Raw genomic sequence first — 17814 nt, 5'->3', positions numbered from 1 at the left:
TAGGGTCTTTTCCAACAGGGTTTAAAGTCAGAATTAACTTTGGTGATGATGTAGTCCCCGAATTTATAACCCTACAATTATCATGAACACTGTCCTACTACCGAATTCCACCCTGGGATTCGATCACAGTTCATGACATGGCTTGGCAGTCTTGGGTGGGCTAATGTGAACACTCCAATATCAGAGACACTTCTTTGCTCAAGATATGTCCCATATTTTCGTTTAAAAGACACCCAGATTTCATGGAAAATGTCATCTAGTTTGAACTAAGCACTGGGAGAAAACTATTAATGGGATATTTGTAGATTTGAATAAGAGCAAAATGATGTTCAAGTGATTTTGTAACCTTTTCGCATACTTTGCTGTATCGTAAATACTTTCAACTACGGCAGTGTTGTTACATACAGTAACTTTGTGATCACCAATATTAGTGCTCTCGAATCCGACACCACAAGAATCAAAGTTGAATCAAAGCTTTAGTATCACCTGATCTTTTGTACGAATTATTGAGCATGACAATGTGCAGTTCCGAAGAAAGCAGCAAGGATCGCGGGATGAGTCAATATCTGTCTGAAAACAGAGTCTGTCCGAAAACTACGACAGTGAGTGTACCATTCAAATGTATTCACATTATCACTGATGAGCTTTTTGATGAGACTTTGACCTTGAAATGACTTACAAAATCAATGCTATGCATTCCATTGTGTCAAACACTAAGGACATCATCATGATTCTTTTAGATTACTTTCATAAGATAAATGTACAACACAAATATCTACCAAGTGTAACACATGAAAGTACATGTATTTTAGTAACATACAAATGTACATTTGTACATATCAATGAGTCCTTTTTTTTCAGTTCAAAAATATGGCATTACATGGGCTACTAATTTCAGAAGTGTAAGTTTGCTTGGACTACATCTTGTATGAGAGAAAATAAAGTTAAATAAAGTTATCTTATAATTTTTTATACAGACAAACGACAGCATGACTTTATATTTATTACAAAACCAGCTAATCCCGGTACATGTACATGCATTACCATTTAAGTCTACAATGTACCTTGAGAATTGTAGTTTGTTTTAATATTATGCTTTTCATTTCACCAGACTTTTTAGATGAGTCACCAACATCACAATCATCAGAGGGAAGCTTGTTGGTGTCTGGCAGTAGAGATAGGACTGTCAGGCTATGGAGTATGTCCAAGGGAAAGGCTATGTTGACATTAAAGTTACCAGGCAAGTTTAGTAGCTTTAAAGGCAAAGGAGAAGAAACTAGTAAAACCAGAGTGTGGGTTGCCCTGTACTGGCCTAAGAACAGACCAAGGGAGATCTTGTCAAGCTCACATGGGTATGTACATGTACATGTGATATTTTGATTAAATCATTCTTTTTATACATTTGTATAAATTGGTCCTCTTCACAAGTGGCTGTTATACATGTACATGTGTATAATAATGTTCGGTTCTTATATAGCGCTTTCCCACACCGTGCTCAAAGCGCTTTACAATTATTACCCCTGGCTCGGATCAGAACGGCACAACGGTCCTTTAGTCTTCCTCAACTCCCCGGGGAGCATACAATCCATTGCAGCCATTTAAGCGCATAGGATTAAAGCCTTCACATTGCAACCTACATCCTACGAGGTCCCCAATTATACAGCTGGGTTGACTGAAGCACAGTCGTGGTTCAAATCTTGCCCAAGGACTTTAGCCACTCAGAAACAAACAGCAGGCAGCAACAGGGCTCGAACCTGCAACCTGTAGATTCCAAGCCAGTCACGCTAACCATTCACCCATCATGACTCCACATATTATAAGTGGTCACTGTGTAATACACATGGTTATCTTATAAGTGGTCACTGTGTAATAAACATGGTTATCTTACAAGTAGTCACTGTGTAATACACATGGTTATCTTATAAGTAATCACTGTGTAATACATATGGTTATCTTATAAGTAGTCACTGTGTAATACATATGGTTATCTTACAAGTAGTCACTGTGTAATACACATGGTTATCTTATAAGTTGTCACTGTGTAATACACATGGTTATCTTATAAGTAGTCACTGTGTAATACACATGGTTATCTTACAAGTGGTCACTGTGTAATACACTTGGTTATCTTACAAGTAGTCACTGTGTAATACATATGGTTATCTTATAAGTAGTCACTGTGTAATACACGTGGTTATCTTACAAGTAGTCACTGTGTAATACACATGGTTATCTTACAAGTAGTCACTGTGTAATACACATGGTTATCTTATAAGTGGTCACTGTGTAATACACATGGTTATCTTATAAGTAGTCACTGTGTAATACACATGGTTATCTTATAAGTAGTCACTGTGTAATACACTTGGTTATCTTACAAGTAGTCACTGTGTAATATACATGGTTATCTTATAAGTGGTCACTGTAATACACATGGTTATCTTATAAGTGGTCACTGTGTAACACATGGTTATCTTATAAGTGGTCACTGTGTAATACACATGGTTATCTTATAAGTAGTCACTGTGTAATACACTTGGTTATCTTACAAGTAGTCACTGTGTAATACACATGGTTATCTTATAAGTGGTCACTGTGTAATACACATGGTTATCTTATAAGTGGTCACTGTGTAATACACATGGTTATCTTACAAGTAGTCACTGTGTAATACACATGGTTATCTTATAAGTGGTCACTGTAATACACATGGTTATCTTATAAGTGGTCACTGTGTAACACATGGTTATCTTACAAGTGGTCACTGTGTAATACACATGGTTATCTTACAAGTGGTCACTGTGTAATACACTTGGTTATCTTATAAGTGATCACTGTGTAATACACATGGTTATCTTATAAGTAGTCACTGTGTAATACACATGGTTATCTTATAAGTAGTCACTGTGTAATAAACATGGTTATCTTACAGGTGATCACTGTGTAATACACATGGTTATCTTATAAGTGGTCACTGTGTAACACATGGTTATCTTATAAGTGGTCACTGTGTAATACACTTGGTTATCTTATAAGTAATCACTGTGTAATACACTTGGTTATCTTATAAGTGGTCACTGTGTAATACATGTACACATGGTTATTTTACAAGTAGTCACTGTGTAATACACATGGTTATCTTATAAGTAGTCACTGTGTAATACATATGGTTATCTTATAAGTGGTCACTGTGTAATACACATGGTTATCGTATAAGTGGTCACTGTGTAATACACATGGTTATCTTACAAGTGGTCACTGTGTAATACACATGGTTATCTTATAAGTGGTCACTGTGTAATACACATGGTTATCTTATAAGTGGTCACTGTGTAATACACATGGTTATCTTACAGGTAGTCACTGTAATACACATGGTTATCTTATAAGTAATCACTGTGTAATACACATGGTTATCTTATTAAGTAGTCACTGTATAATACACATGGTTATCTTATAAGTTGTCACTGTGTAATACACATGGTTATCTTACAAGTGTTCACTGTGTAATACACTTGGTTATCTTATTAAGTAGTCACTGTGTAATACACATGGTTATCTTATAAGTTGTCACTGTGTAATACACATGGTTATCTTATAAGTGGTCACTGTGTAATACACATGGTTATCTTACAGGTGGTCACTGTAATACACATGGTTATCTTATAAGTAATCACTGTGTAATACACATGGTTATCTTATTAAGTAGTCACTGTATAATACACATGGTTATCTTATAAGTTGTCACTGTGTAATACACATGGTTATCTTACAAGTGTTCACTGTGTAATACACTTGGTTATCTTATTAAGTAATCACTGTGTAATACACATGCATTGGTTATCTTATTAAGTAGTCACTGTGTAATACACTTGGTTATCTTATAAGTTGTCACTGTGTAATACACATGGTTATCTTACAAGTAGTCACTGTAATACACATGATTATCTTACAAGTAGTCACTGTGTAATAAATTATTGGTTATCTTACAAGTAGTCACTGTGTAATACACTTGGTTATCTTACAAGTAGTCACTGTGTAATACACATGGTTATCTTACAAGTAGTCACTGTGTAATACACATGGTTATCTTATAAGTAATCACTGTGTAATACACATGGTTATCTTATAAGTGGTCACTGTGTAATACACATGGTTATCTTATAAGTGGTCACTGTAATACATTTGGTTATCTTATAAGTGGTCACTGTGTAATAAACATGGTAATCTTACAAGTGGTCACTGTGTAATACACATGGTTATCTTATAAATAGTCACTGTGTAATACACATGGTTATCTTACAAGTGGTCACTGTGTAATACACATGGTTATCTTACAAGTGGTCACTGTGTAATACACATGGTTATCTTACAAGTGGTCACTGTGTAATACACTTGGTTATCTTATAAGTGGTCACTGTGTAATACACATGGTTATCTTATATTAAAAGTGGTCACTGTGTAATACACATGGTTATCTTATAAGTGGTCACTGTGTAATACACATGGTTATCTTATAAGTAGTCACTGTGTAATACACATGGTTATCTTATAAGTGGTCACTGTGTTATACACATGGTTATCTTATAAGTGGTCACTGTGTAATACACATGGTTATCTTATAAGTTGTCACTGTGTAATACACATGGTTATCTTATAAGTGGTCACTGTGTAATACACATGGTTATCTTATAAGTTGTCACTGTGTAATACACATGGTTATCTTACAAGTAGTCACTGTGTAATACACATGGTTATCTTATAAGTGGTCACTGTGTAATACACATGGTTATCTTATAAGTGGTCACTGTGTAATACACATGGTTATCTTACAAGTAGTCACTGTGTAATACACATGGTTATCTTATAAGTGGTCACTGTAATACACATGGTTATCTTATAAGTGGTCACTGTGTAACACATGGTTATCTTACAAGTGGTCACTGTGTAATACACATGGTTATCTTACAAGTGGTCACTGTGTAATACACTTGGTTATCTTATAAGTGATCACTGTGTAATACACTTGGTTATCTTATAAGTGATCACTGTGTAATACACATGGTTATCTTATAAGTAGTCACTGTGTAATACACATGGTTATCTTATAAGTAGTCACTGTGTAATAAACATGGTTATCTTACAGGTGATCACTGTGTAATACACATGGTTATCTTATAAGTGGTCACTGTGTAACACATGGTTATCTTATAAGTGGTCACTGTGTAATACACTTGGTTATCTTATAAGTAATCACTGTGTAATACACTTGGTTATCTTATAAGTGGTCACTGTGTAATACATGTACACATGGTTATTTTACAAGTAGTCACTGTGTAATACACATGGTTATCTTATAAGTAGTCACTGTGTAATACATATGGTTATCTTATAAGTGGTCACTGTGTAATACACATGGTTATCGTATAAGTGGTCACTGTGTAATACACATGGTTATCTTACAAGTGGTCACTGTGTAATACACATGGTTATCTTATAAGTGGTCACTGTGTAATACACATGGTTATCTTATAAGTGGTCACTGTGTAATACACATGGTTATCTTACAGGTAGTCACTGTAATACACATGGTTATCTTATAAGTAATCACTGTGTAATACACATGGTTATCTTATTAAGTAGTCACTGTATAATACACATGGTTATCTTATAAGTTGTCACTGTGTAATACACATGGTTATCTTACAAGTGTTCACTGTGTAATACACTTGGTTATCTTATTAAGTAGTCACTGTGTAATACACATGGTTATCTTATAAGTTGTCACTGTGTAATACACATGGTTATCTTATAAGTGGTCACTGTGTAATACACATGGTTATCTTACAGGTGGTCACTGTAATACACATGGTTATCTTATAAGTAATCACTGTGTAATACACATGGTTATCTTATTAAATAGTCACTGTATAATACACATGGTTATCTTATAAGTTGTCACTGTGTAATACACATGGTTATCTTACAAGTGTTCACTGTGTAATACACTTGGTTATCTTATTAAGTAATCACTGTGTAATACACATGCATTGGTTATCTTATTAAGTAGTCACTGTGTAATACACTTGGTTATCTTATAAGTTGTCACTGTGTAATACACATGGTTATCTTACAAGTAGTCACTGTAATACACATGATTATCTTACAAGTAGTCACTGTGTAATACACATGGTTATCTTACAAGTAGTCACTGTGTAATACACATGGTTATCTTACAAGTGGTCACTGTGTAATACACTTGGTTATCTTACAAGTAGTCACTGTGTAATAAATTATTGGTTATCTTACAAGTAGTCACTGTTTAATACACTTGGTTATCTTACAAGTAGTCACTGTGTAATACACATGGTTATCTTACAAGTAGTCACTGTGTAATACACATGGTTATCTTATAAGTAATCACTGTGTAATACACATGGTTATCTTATAAGTGGTCACTGTGTAATACACATGGTTATCTTATAAGTGGTCACTGTAATACATTTGGTTATCTTATAAGTGGTCACTGTGTAATAAACATGGTAATCTTACAAGTGGTCACTGTGTAATACACATGGTTATCTTATAAATAGTCACTGTGTAATACACATGGTTATCTTACAAGTGGTCACTGTGTAATACACATGGTTATCTTACAAGTGGTCACTGTGTAATACACATGGTTATCTTACAAGTGGTCACTGTGTAATACACTTGGTTATCTTATAAGTGGTCACTGTGTAATACACATGGTTATCTTATATTAAAAGTGGTCACTGTGTAATACACATGGTTATCTTATAAGTGGTCACTGTGTAATACACATGGTTATCTTATAAGTAGTCACTGTGTAATACACATGGTTATCTTATAAGTGGTCACTGTGTTATACACATGGTTATCTTATAAGTGGTCACTGTGTAATACACATGGTTATCTTATAAGTTGTCACTGTGTAATACACATGGTTATCTTATAAGTGGTCACTGTGTAATACACATGGTTATCTTATAAGTTGTCACTGTGTAATACACATGGTTATCTTATAAGTAGTCACTGTGTAATACACATGGTTATCTTATAAGTGGTCACTGTGTAATACACATGGTTATCTTATAAGTAATCACTGTGTAATACACATGGTTATCTTATAAGTAGTCACTGTGTAATACACATGGTTATCTTATAAGTAGTCACTGTGTAATACACATGGTTATCTTATAAGTAGTCACTGTGTAATACACATGGTTATCTTATAAGTAGTCACTGTGTAATACACATGGTTATCTTATAAGTAGTCACTGTGTAATACACATGGTTATCTTATAAGTGGTCACTGTGTAATACACATGGTTATCTTATAAGTAGTCACTGTAATACACATGGTTATCTTATAAGTGGTCATTGTGTAATACACATGGTGATCTTATAAGTGGTCACTGTGTAATACACATGGTTATCTTATAAGTAGTCACTGTGTAATACACATGGTTATCTTATAAGTGGTCACTGTGTAATACACATGGTTATCTTATAAGTAGTTACTGTGTAATACACATGGTTATCTTATAAGTAGTCACAGTTTAATACACTTGGTTATCTTATAAGTAGTCACTGTGTAATACACATGGTTATCTTACAAGTTATCACTGTGTAATACACATGGTTATCTTATAAGTGGTCACTGTGTAATACACATGGTTATCTTATAAGTAATCACTGTGTAATACACATGGTTATCTTACAAGTTATCACTGTGTAATACACATGGTTATCTTACAAGTAGTCACTGTGTAATACACTTGGTTATCTTATAAGTGGTCACTGTGTAATACACTTGGTTATCTTACATGTGGTCACTGTGTAATAGACATGGTTATCTTATAAGTAATCACTGTGTAATACACTTGGTTATCTTACAAGTGGTCACTGTGTCATACACATGGTTATCTTATAAGTAGTCACTGTGTAATATACATGGTTATCTTACAAGTTATCACTGTGTAATACACATGGTTATCTTATAAGTAGTCACTGTGTAATACACTTGGTTATCTTACAAGTAGTCACTGTGTAATACACATGGTTATCTTACAAGTAGTCACTGTGTAATACACTTGGTTATCTTATAAGTGGTCACTGTGTAATACACATGGTTATCTTACAAGTGGTCACTGTGTAATACACATGGTCATCTTACAAGTGGTCACTGTGTTATACACATGGTTATCTTACAAGTAGTCACTGTGTAATACACTTGGTTATCTTATAAGTGGTCACTGTGTAATACACATGGTTATCTTACAAGTGGTCACTGTGTAATACACATGGTTATCTTACAAGTGGTCACTGTGTAATACACATGGTTATCTTATAAGTAATTACTGTGTAATACACATGGTTATCTTACAAGTGGTCACTGTGTAATACACATGGTTATCTTATAAGTAGTCACTGTGTAATACACATGGTTATCTTATAAGTGGTCACTGTGTAATACACATGGTTATCTTACAAGTGGTCACTGTGTAATACACATGGTTATCTTATAAGTAGTCACTGTGTAATACACATGGTTATCTTACAAGTTATCACTGTGTAATACACATGGTTATCTTATAAGTGGTCACTGTGTAATACACATGGTTATCTTATAAGTAATCACTGTAATACACATGGTTATCTTACAAGTTATCACTGTGTAATACACATGGTTATCTTACAAGTAGTCACTGTGTAATACACTTGGTTATCTTATAAGTGGTCACTGTGTAATACACTTGGTTATCTTACATGTGGTCACTGTGTAATACACATGGTTATCTTATAAGTAATCACTGTGTAATACACTTGGTTATCTTACAAGTGGTCACTGTGTTATACACATGGTTATCTTATAGGTAGTCACTGTGTAATATACATGGTTATCTTATACAAGTTATCACTGTGTAATACACATGGTTATCTTATAAGTAGTCACTGTGTAATACACTTGGTTATCTTACAAGTAGTCACTGTGTAATACACATGGTTATCTTACAAGTAGTCACTGTGTAATACACTTGGTTATCTTATAAGTGGTCACTGTGTAATACACATGGTTATCTTACAAGTGGTCACTGTGTAATACACATGGTCATCTTACAAGTGGTCACTGTGTTATGCACATAGTTATCTTACAAGTAGTCACTGTGTAATACACTTGGTTATCTTATAAGTGGTCACTGTGTAATACACATGGTTATCTTACAAGTGGTCACTGTGTAATACACATGATTATCTTACAAGTGGTCACTGTGTAATACACATGGTTATCTTATAAGTAATTACTGTGTAATACACATGGTTATCTTACAAGTGGTCACTGTGTAATACACATGGTTATCTTATAAGTAGTCACTATGTAATACACATGGTTATCTTATAAGTGGTCACTGTGTAATACACATGGTTATCTTACAAGTGGTCACTGTGTAATACACATGGTTATCTTATAAGTAGTCACTGTGTAATACACATGGTTATCTTATAAGTGGTCACTGTGTAATACACATGGTTATCTTACAAGTGGTCACTGTGTAATACACATGGTTATCTTACAAGTGGTCACTGTGTAATACACATGGTTATCTTATAAGTAATTACTGTGTAATACACATGGTTATCTTACAAGTGGTCACTGTGTAATACACATGGTTATCTTATAAGTAGTCACTGTGTAATACACATGGTTATCTTATAAGTGGTCACTGTGTAATACACATGGTTATCTTACAAGTGGTCACTGTGTAATACACATGGTTATCTTATAAGTAGTCACTGTGTAATACACATGGTTATCTTACAAGTTATCACTGTGTAATACACATGGTTATCTTATAAGTGGTCACTGTGTAATACACATGGTTATCTTATAAGTAGTCACTGTGTAATACACATGGTTATCTTATAAGTGGTCACTGTGTTATACACATGGTTATCTTATAAGTGGTCACTGTGTAATACACATGGTTATCTTATAAGTTGTCACTGTGTAATACACTTGGTTATCTTATAAGTAGTCACTGTGTAATACACATGGTTATCTTACAAGTTATCACTGTGTAATACACATGGTTATCTTATAAGTGGTCACTGTGTAATACACATGGTTATCTTATAAGTAATCACTGTGTAATACACATGGTTATCTTACAAGTTATCACTGTGTAATACACATGGTTATCTTACAAGTAGTCACTGTGTAATACACTTGGTTATCTTATAAGTGGTCACTGTGTAATACACTTGGTTATCTTACATGTGGTCACTGTGTAATAGACATGGTTATCTTATAAGTAATCACTGTGTAATACACTTGGTTATCTTACAAGTGGTCACTGTGTCATACACATGGTTATCTTATAAGTAGTCACTGTGTAATATACATGGTTATCTTACAAGTTATCACTGTGTAATACACATGGTTATCTTATAAGTAGTCACTGTGTAATACACTTGGTTATCTTACAAGTAGTCACTGTGTAATACACATGGTTATCTTACAAGTAGTCACTGTGTAATACACTTGGTTATCTTATAAGTGGTCACTGTGTAATACACATGGTTATCTTACAAGTGGTCACTGTGTAATACACATGGTCATCTTACAAGTGGTCACTGTGTTATACACATGGTTATCTTACAAGTAGTCACTGTGTAATACACTTGGTTATCTTATAAGTGGTCACTGTGTAATACACATGGTTATCTTACAAGTGGTCACTGTGTAATACACATGGTTATCTTACAAGTGGTCACTGTGTAATACACATGGTTATCTTATAAGTAATTACTGTGTAATACACATGGTTATCTTACAAGTGGTCACTGTGTAATACACATGGTTATCTTATAAGTAGTCACTGTGTAATACACATGGTTATCTTATAAGTGGTCACTGTGTAATACACATGGTTATCTTACAAGTGGTCACTGTGTAATACACATGGTTATCTTATAAGTAGTCACTGTGTAATACACATGGTTATCTTACAAGTTATCACTGTGTAATACACATGGTTATCTTATAAGTGGTCACTGTGTAATACACATGGTTATCTTATAAGTAATCACTGTAATACACATGGTTATCTTACAAGTTATCACTGTGTAATACACATGGTTATCTTACAAGTAGTCACTGTGTAATACACTTGGTTATCTTATAAGTGGTCACTGTGTAATACACTTGGTTATCTTACATGTGGTCACTGTGTAATACACATGGTTATCTTATAAGTAATCACTGTGTAATACACTTGGTTATCTTACAAGTGGTCACTGTGTTATACACATGGTTATCTTATAGGTAGTCACTGTGTAATATACATGGTTATCTTATACAAGTTATCACTGTGTAATACACATGGTTATCTTATAAGTAGTCACTGTGTAATACACTTGGTTATCTTACAAGTAGTCACTGTGTAATACACATGGTTATCTTACAAGTAGTCACTGTGTAATACACTTGGTTATCTTATAAGTGGTCACTGTGTAATACACATGGTTATCTTACAAGTGGTCACTGTGTAATACACATGGTCATCTTACAAGTGGTCACTGTGTTATGCACATAGTTATCTTACAAGTAGTCACTGTGTAATACACTTGGTTATCTTATAAGTGGTCACTGTGTAATACACATGGTTATCTTACAAGTGGTCACTGTGTAATACACATGATTATCTTACAAGTGGTCACTGTGTAATACACATGGTTATCTTATAAGTAATTACTGTGTAATACACATGGTTATCTTACAAGTGGTCACTGTGTAATACACATGGTTATCTTATAAGTAGTCACTATGTAATACACATGGTTATCTTATAAGTGGTCACTGTGTAATACACATGGTTATCTTACAAGTGGTCACTGTGTAATACACATGGTTATCTTATAAGTAGTCACTGTGTAATACACATGGTTATCTTATAAGTGGTCACTGTGTAATACACATGGTTATCTTACAAGTGGTCACTGTGTAATACACATGGTTATCTTACAAGTGGTCACTGTGTAATACACATGGTTATCTTATAAGTAATTACTGTGTAATACACATGGTTATCTTACAAGTGGTCACTGTGTAATACACATGGTTATCTTATAAGTAGTCACTGTGTAATACACATGGTTATCTTATAAGTGGTCACTGTGTAATACACATGGTTATCTTACAAGTGGTCACTGTGTAATACACATGGTTATCTTATAAGTAGTCACTGTGTAATACACATGGTTATCTTACAAGTTATCACTGTGTAATACACATGGTTATCTTATAAGTGGTCACTGTGTAATACACATGGTTATCTTATAAGTAGTCACTGTGTAATACACATGGTTATCTTATAAGTGGTCACTGTGTTATACACATGGTTATCTTATAAGTGGTCACTGTGTAATACACATGGTTATCTTATAAGTTGTCACTGTGTAATACACATGGTTATCTTATAAGTGGTCACTGTGTAATACACATGGTTATCTTATAAGTTGTCACTGTGTAATACACATGGTTATCTTATAAGTAGTCACTGTGTAATACACATGGTTATCTTATAAGTGGTCACTGTGTAATACACATGGTTATCTTATAAGTAATCACTGTGTAATACACATGGTTATCTTATAAGTAGTCACTGTGTAATACACATGGTTATCTTATAAGTAGTCACTGTGTAATACAAATGGTTATCTTATAAGTAGTCACTGTGTAATACACATGGTTATCTTATAAGTAGTCACTGTGTAATACACATGGTTATCTTATAAGTAGTCACTGTGTAATACACATGGTTATCTTATAAGTGGTCACTGTGTAATACACATGGTTATCTTATAAGTAGTCACTGTAATACACATGGTTATCTTATAAGTGGTCATTGTGTAATACACATGGTGATCTTATAAGTGGTCACTGTGTAATACACATGGTTATCTTATAAGTAGTCACTGTGTAATACACATGGTTATCTTATAAGTGGTCACTGTGTAATACACATGGTTATCTTATAAGTAGTTACTGTGTAATACACATGGTTATCTCATAAGTAGTCACAGTTTAATACACTTGGTTATCTTATAAGTAGTCACTGTGTAATACACATGGTTATCTTACAAGTTATCACTGTGTAATACACATGGTTATCTTATAAGTGGTCACTGTGTAATACACATGGTTATCTTATAAGTAATCACTGTGTAATACACATGGTTATCTTACAAGTTATCACTGTGTAATACACATGGTTATCTTACAAGTAGTCACTGTGTAATACACTTGGTTATCTTATAAGTGGTCACTGTGTAATACACTTGGTTATCTTACATGTGGTCACTGTGTAATACACATGGTTATCTTATAAGTAATCACTGTGTAATACACTTGGTTATCTTACAAGTGGTCACTGTGTTATACACATGGTTATCTTATAAGTAGTCACTGTGTAATATACATGGTTATCTTACAAGTTATCACTGTGTAATACACATGGTTATCTTATAAGTAGTCACTGTGTAATACACTTGGTTATCTTACAAGTAGTCACTGTGTAATACACATGGTTATCTTACAAGTAGTCACTGTGTAATACACTTGGTTATCTTATAAGTGGTCACTGTGTAATACACATGGTTATCTTACAAGTGGTCACTGTGTAATACACATGGTCATCTTACAAGTGGTCACTGTGTTATACACATGGTTATCTTACAAGTAGTCACTGTGTAATACACTTGGTTATCTTATAAGTGGTCACTGTGTAATACACATGGTTATCTTACAAGTGGTCACTGTGTAATACACATGGTTATCTTACAAGTGGTCACTGTGTAATACACATGGTTATCTTATAAGTAATTACTGTGTAATACACATGGTTATCTTACAAGTGGTCACTGTGTAATACACATGGTTATCTTATAAGTAGTCACTGTGTAATACACATGGTTATCTTATAAGTGGTCACTGTGTAATACACATGGTTATCTTACAAGTGGTCACTGTGTAATACACATGGTTATCTTATAAGTAGTCACTGTGTAATACACATGGTTATCTTACAAGTTATCACTGTGTAATACACATGGTTATCTTATAAGTGGTCACTGTGTAATACACATGGTTATCTTATAAGTAGTTACTGTGTAATACACATGGTTATCTTATAAGTAGTCACAGTTTAATACACTTGGTTATCTTAAAAGTAGTCACTGTGTAATACACATGGTTATCTTACAAGTTATCACTGTGTAATACACATGGTTATCTTATAAGTGGTCACTGTGTAATACACATGGTTATCTTATAAGTAATCACTGTAATACACATGGTTATCTTACAAGTTATCACTGTGTAATACACATGGTTATCTTACAAGTAGTCACTGTGTAATACACTTGGTTATCTTATAAGTGGTCACTGTGTAATACACTTGGTTATCTTACATGTGGTCACTGTGTAATACACATGGTTATCTTATAAGTAATCACTGTGTAATACACTTGGTTATCTTACAAGTGGTCACTGTGTTATACACATGGTTATCTTATAGGTAGTCACTGTGTAATATACATGGTTATCTTACAAGTTATCACTGTGTAATACACATGGTTATCTTATAAGTAGTCACTGTGTAATACACTTGGTTATCTTACAAGTAGTCACTGTGTAATACACATGGTTATCTTACAAGTAGTCACTGTGTAATACACTTGGTTATCTTATAAGTAGTCACTGTGTAATACACATGGTTATCTTACAAGTGGTCACTGTGTAATACACATGGTCATCTTACAAGTGGTCACTGTGTTATGCACATAGTTATCTTACAAGTAGTCACTGTGTAATACACTTGGTTATCTTATAAGTGGTCACTGTGTAATACACATGGTTATCTTACAAGTGGTCACTGTGTAATACACATGATTATCTTACAAGTGGTCACTGTGTAATACACATGGTTATCTTATAAGTAATTACTGTGTAATACACATGGTTATCTTACAAGTGGTCACTGTGTAATACACATGGTTATCTTATAAGTAGTCGCTATGTAATACACATGGTTATCTTATAAGTGGTCACTGTGTAATACACATGGTTATCTTACAAGTGGTCACTGTGTAATACACATGGTTATCTTATAAGTAGTCACTGTGTAATACACATGGTTATCTTATAAGTGGTCACTGTGTAATACACATGGTTATCTTACAAGTGGTCACTGTGTAATACACATGGTTATCTTACAAGTGGTCACTGTGTAATACACATGGTTATCATATAAGTAATTACTGTGTAATACACATGGTTATCTTACAAGTGGTCACTGTGTAATACACATGGTTATCTTATAAGTAGTCACTGTGTAATACACATGGTTATCTTATAAGTGGTCACTGTGTAATACACATGGTTATCTTACAAGTGGTCACTGTGTAATACACATGGTTATCTTATAAGTAGTCACTGTGTAATACACATGGTTATCTTACAAGTTATCACTGTGTAATACACATGGTTATCTTATAAGTGGTCACTGTGTAATACACATGGTTATCTTATAAGTAGTTACTGTGTAATACACATGGTTATCTTATAAGTAGTCACAGTTTAATACACTTGGTTATCTTATAGGTAGTCACTGTGTAATATACATGGTTATCTTACAAGTTATCACTGTGTAATACACATGGTTATTTTATAAGTGGTCACTGTGTAATACACATGGTTATCTTATAAGTAATCACTGTAATACACATGGTTATCTTACAAGTTATCACTGTGTAATACACATGGTTATCTTACAAGTAGTCACTGTGTAATACACTTGGTTATCTTATAAGTGGTCACTGTGTAATACACTTGGTTATCTTACATGTGGTCACTGTGTAATACACATGGTTATCTTATAAGTAATCACTGTGTAATACACTTGGTTATCTTACAAGTGGTCACTGTGTTATACACATGGTTATCTTATAGGTAGTCACTGTGTAATATACATGGTTATCTTACAAGTTATCACTGTGTAATACACATGGTTATCTTATAAGTAGTCACTGTGTAATACACTTGGTTATCTTATAAGTGGTCACTGTGTAATACACATGGTTATCTTACAAGTGGTCACTGTGTAATACACATGATTATCTTACAAGTGGTCACTGTGTAATACACATGGTTATCTTATAAGTAATTACTGTGTAATACACATGGTTATCTTACAAGTGGTCACTGTGTAATACACATGGTTATCTTATAAGTAGTCACTATGTAATACACATGGTTATCTTATAAGTGGTCACTGTGTAATACACATGATTATCTTACAAGTGGTCACTGTGTAATACACATGGTTATCTTATAAGTAATTACTGTGTAATACACATGGTTATCTTACAAGTGGTCACTGTGTAATACACATGGTTATCTTATAAGTAGTCACTGTGTAATACACATGGTTATCTTATAAGTGGTCACTGTGTAATACACATGGTTATCTTACAAGTGGTCACTGTGTAATACACATGGTTATCTTATAAGTAGTCACTGTGTAATACACATGGTTATCTTACAAGTTATCACTGTGTAATACACATGGTTATCTTATAAGTAGTCACTGTGTAATACACATGGTTATCTTATAAGTAGTCACTGTGTAATGCACATGGTTATCTTATAAGTAGTCACTGTGTAATACACATGGTTATCTTATAAGTAGTCACTGTGTAATACACATGGTTATCTTATAAGTGGTCACTGTGTTATACACATGGTTATCTTACAAGTTATCACTGTGTAATACACATGGTTATCTTACAAGTGGTCACTGTGTTATACACATGGTTATCTTATAGGTAGTCACTGTGTAATATACATGGTTATCTTACAAGTTATCACTGTGTAATACACATGGTTATCTTATAAGTAGTCACTGTAATACACATGGTTATCTTATAAGTAGTCACTGTGTAATACACATGGTTATCTTATAAGTGGTCACTGTGTAATACACATGGTTATCTTATAAGTAGTTACTGTGTAATGCACATGGTTATCTTATAAGTGGTCACTGTGTTATACACATGGTTATCTTATAAGTAGTCACTGTGTAATACACATGGTTATCTTATAAGTAGTCACTGTGTAATGCACATGGTTATCTTATAAGTAGTCACTGTGTAATACACATGGTTATCTTATAAGTAGTCACTGTGTAATACACATGGTTATCTTATAAGTGGTCACTGTGTAATACACATGGTTATCTTATAAGTAGTTACTGTGTAATGCACATGGTTATCTTATAAGTGGTCACTGTGTTATACACATGGTTATCTTATAAGTGGTCACTGTGTTATACACATGGTTATCTTACAAGTTATCACTGTGTAATACATATGGTTATCTTATAAGTGGTCACTGTGTAATACACATGGCCATCTTTTAAGTGGTTACTGTGTAGTACACATGCATTGGTTATCTTACAAGTGGTCACTGTGTAATACACATGGTTATTCAATTCAATTGAATTAAGGTTTTATTTGCATAAACTAGGCCATTGACCTTTCGATATATTTCACAGCCTCATAAGCTTCATATGTTCAAAGTTTACTTGGTAAAAAAAAAGAAATTTCACAAATAAGATCACTGTACACATCAGTAGCAATAGAAATCAAAAAAACATTATATTTCTGTATTATTTTGTCTTTTCTTAAAGCTTTTGAAAATAAATTTAGCCAGTCGAATGGTTTCATATC

The 17814-nt window shown here is 33.5% G+C and overlaps 1 protein-coding gene across 1 annotated transcript in view; it reads left to right on the top strand.

Moving 5' to 3' along the window:
• The window catches only part of LOC144438662 (gem-associated protein 5-like), a 183025-nt gene that overhangs the window by 31080 nt on the left and 134131 nt on the right, over window positions 1-17814 (top strand). Inside the window, exon 4 of the mRNA XM_078127810.1 lies at window positions 1112-1352. Coding sequence (XP_077983936.1) covers window positions 1112-1352 — 241 coding nt within the window. The remainder of the gene's footprint in view (window positions 1-1111; window positions 1353-17814) is intronic.

The sequence above is a fragment of the Glandiceps talaboti genome, chromosome 8, assembly GCF_964340395.1.
Source record: "Glandiceps talaboti chromosome 8, keGlaTala1.1, whole genome shotgun sequence".
NCBI classification, from domain to species: Eukaryota; Metazoa; Hemichordata; class Enteropneusta; family Spengelidae; genus Glandiceps; species Glandiceps talaboti.
This window is presented reverse-complemented; position numbering and strand designations above follow the sequence as displayed.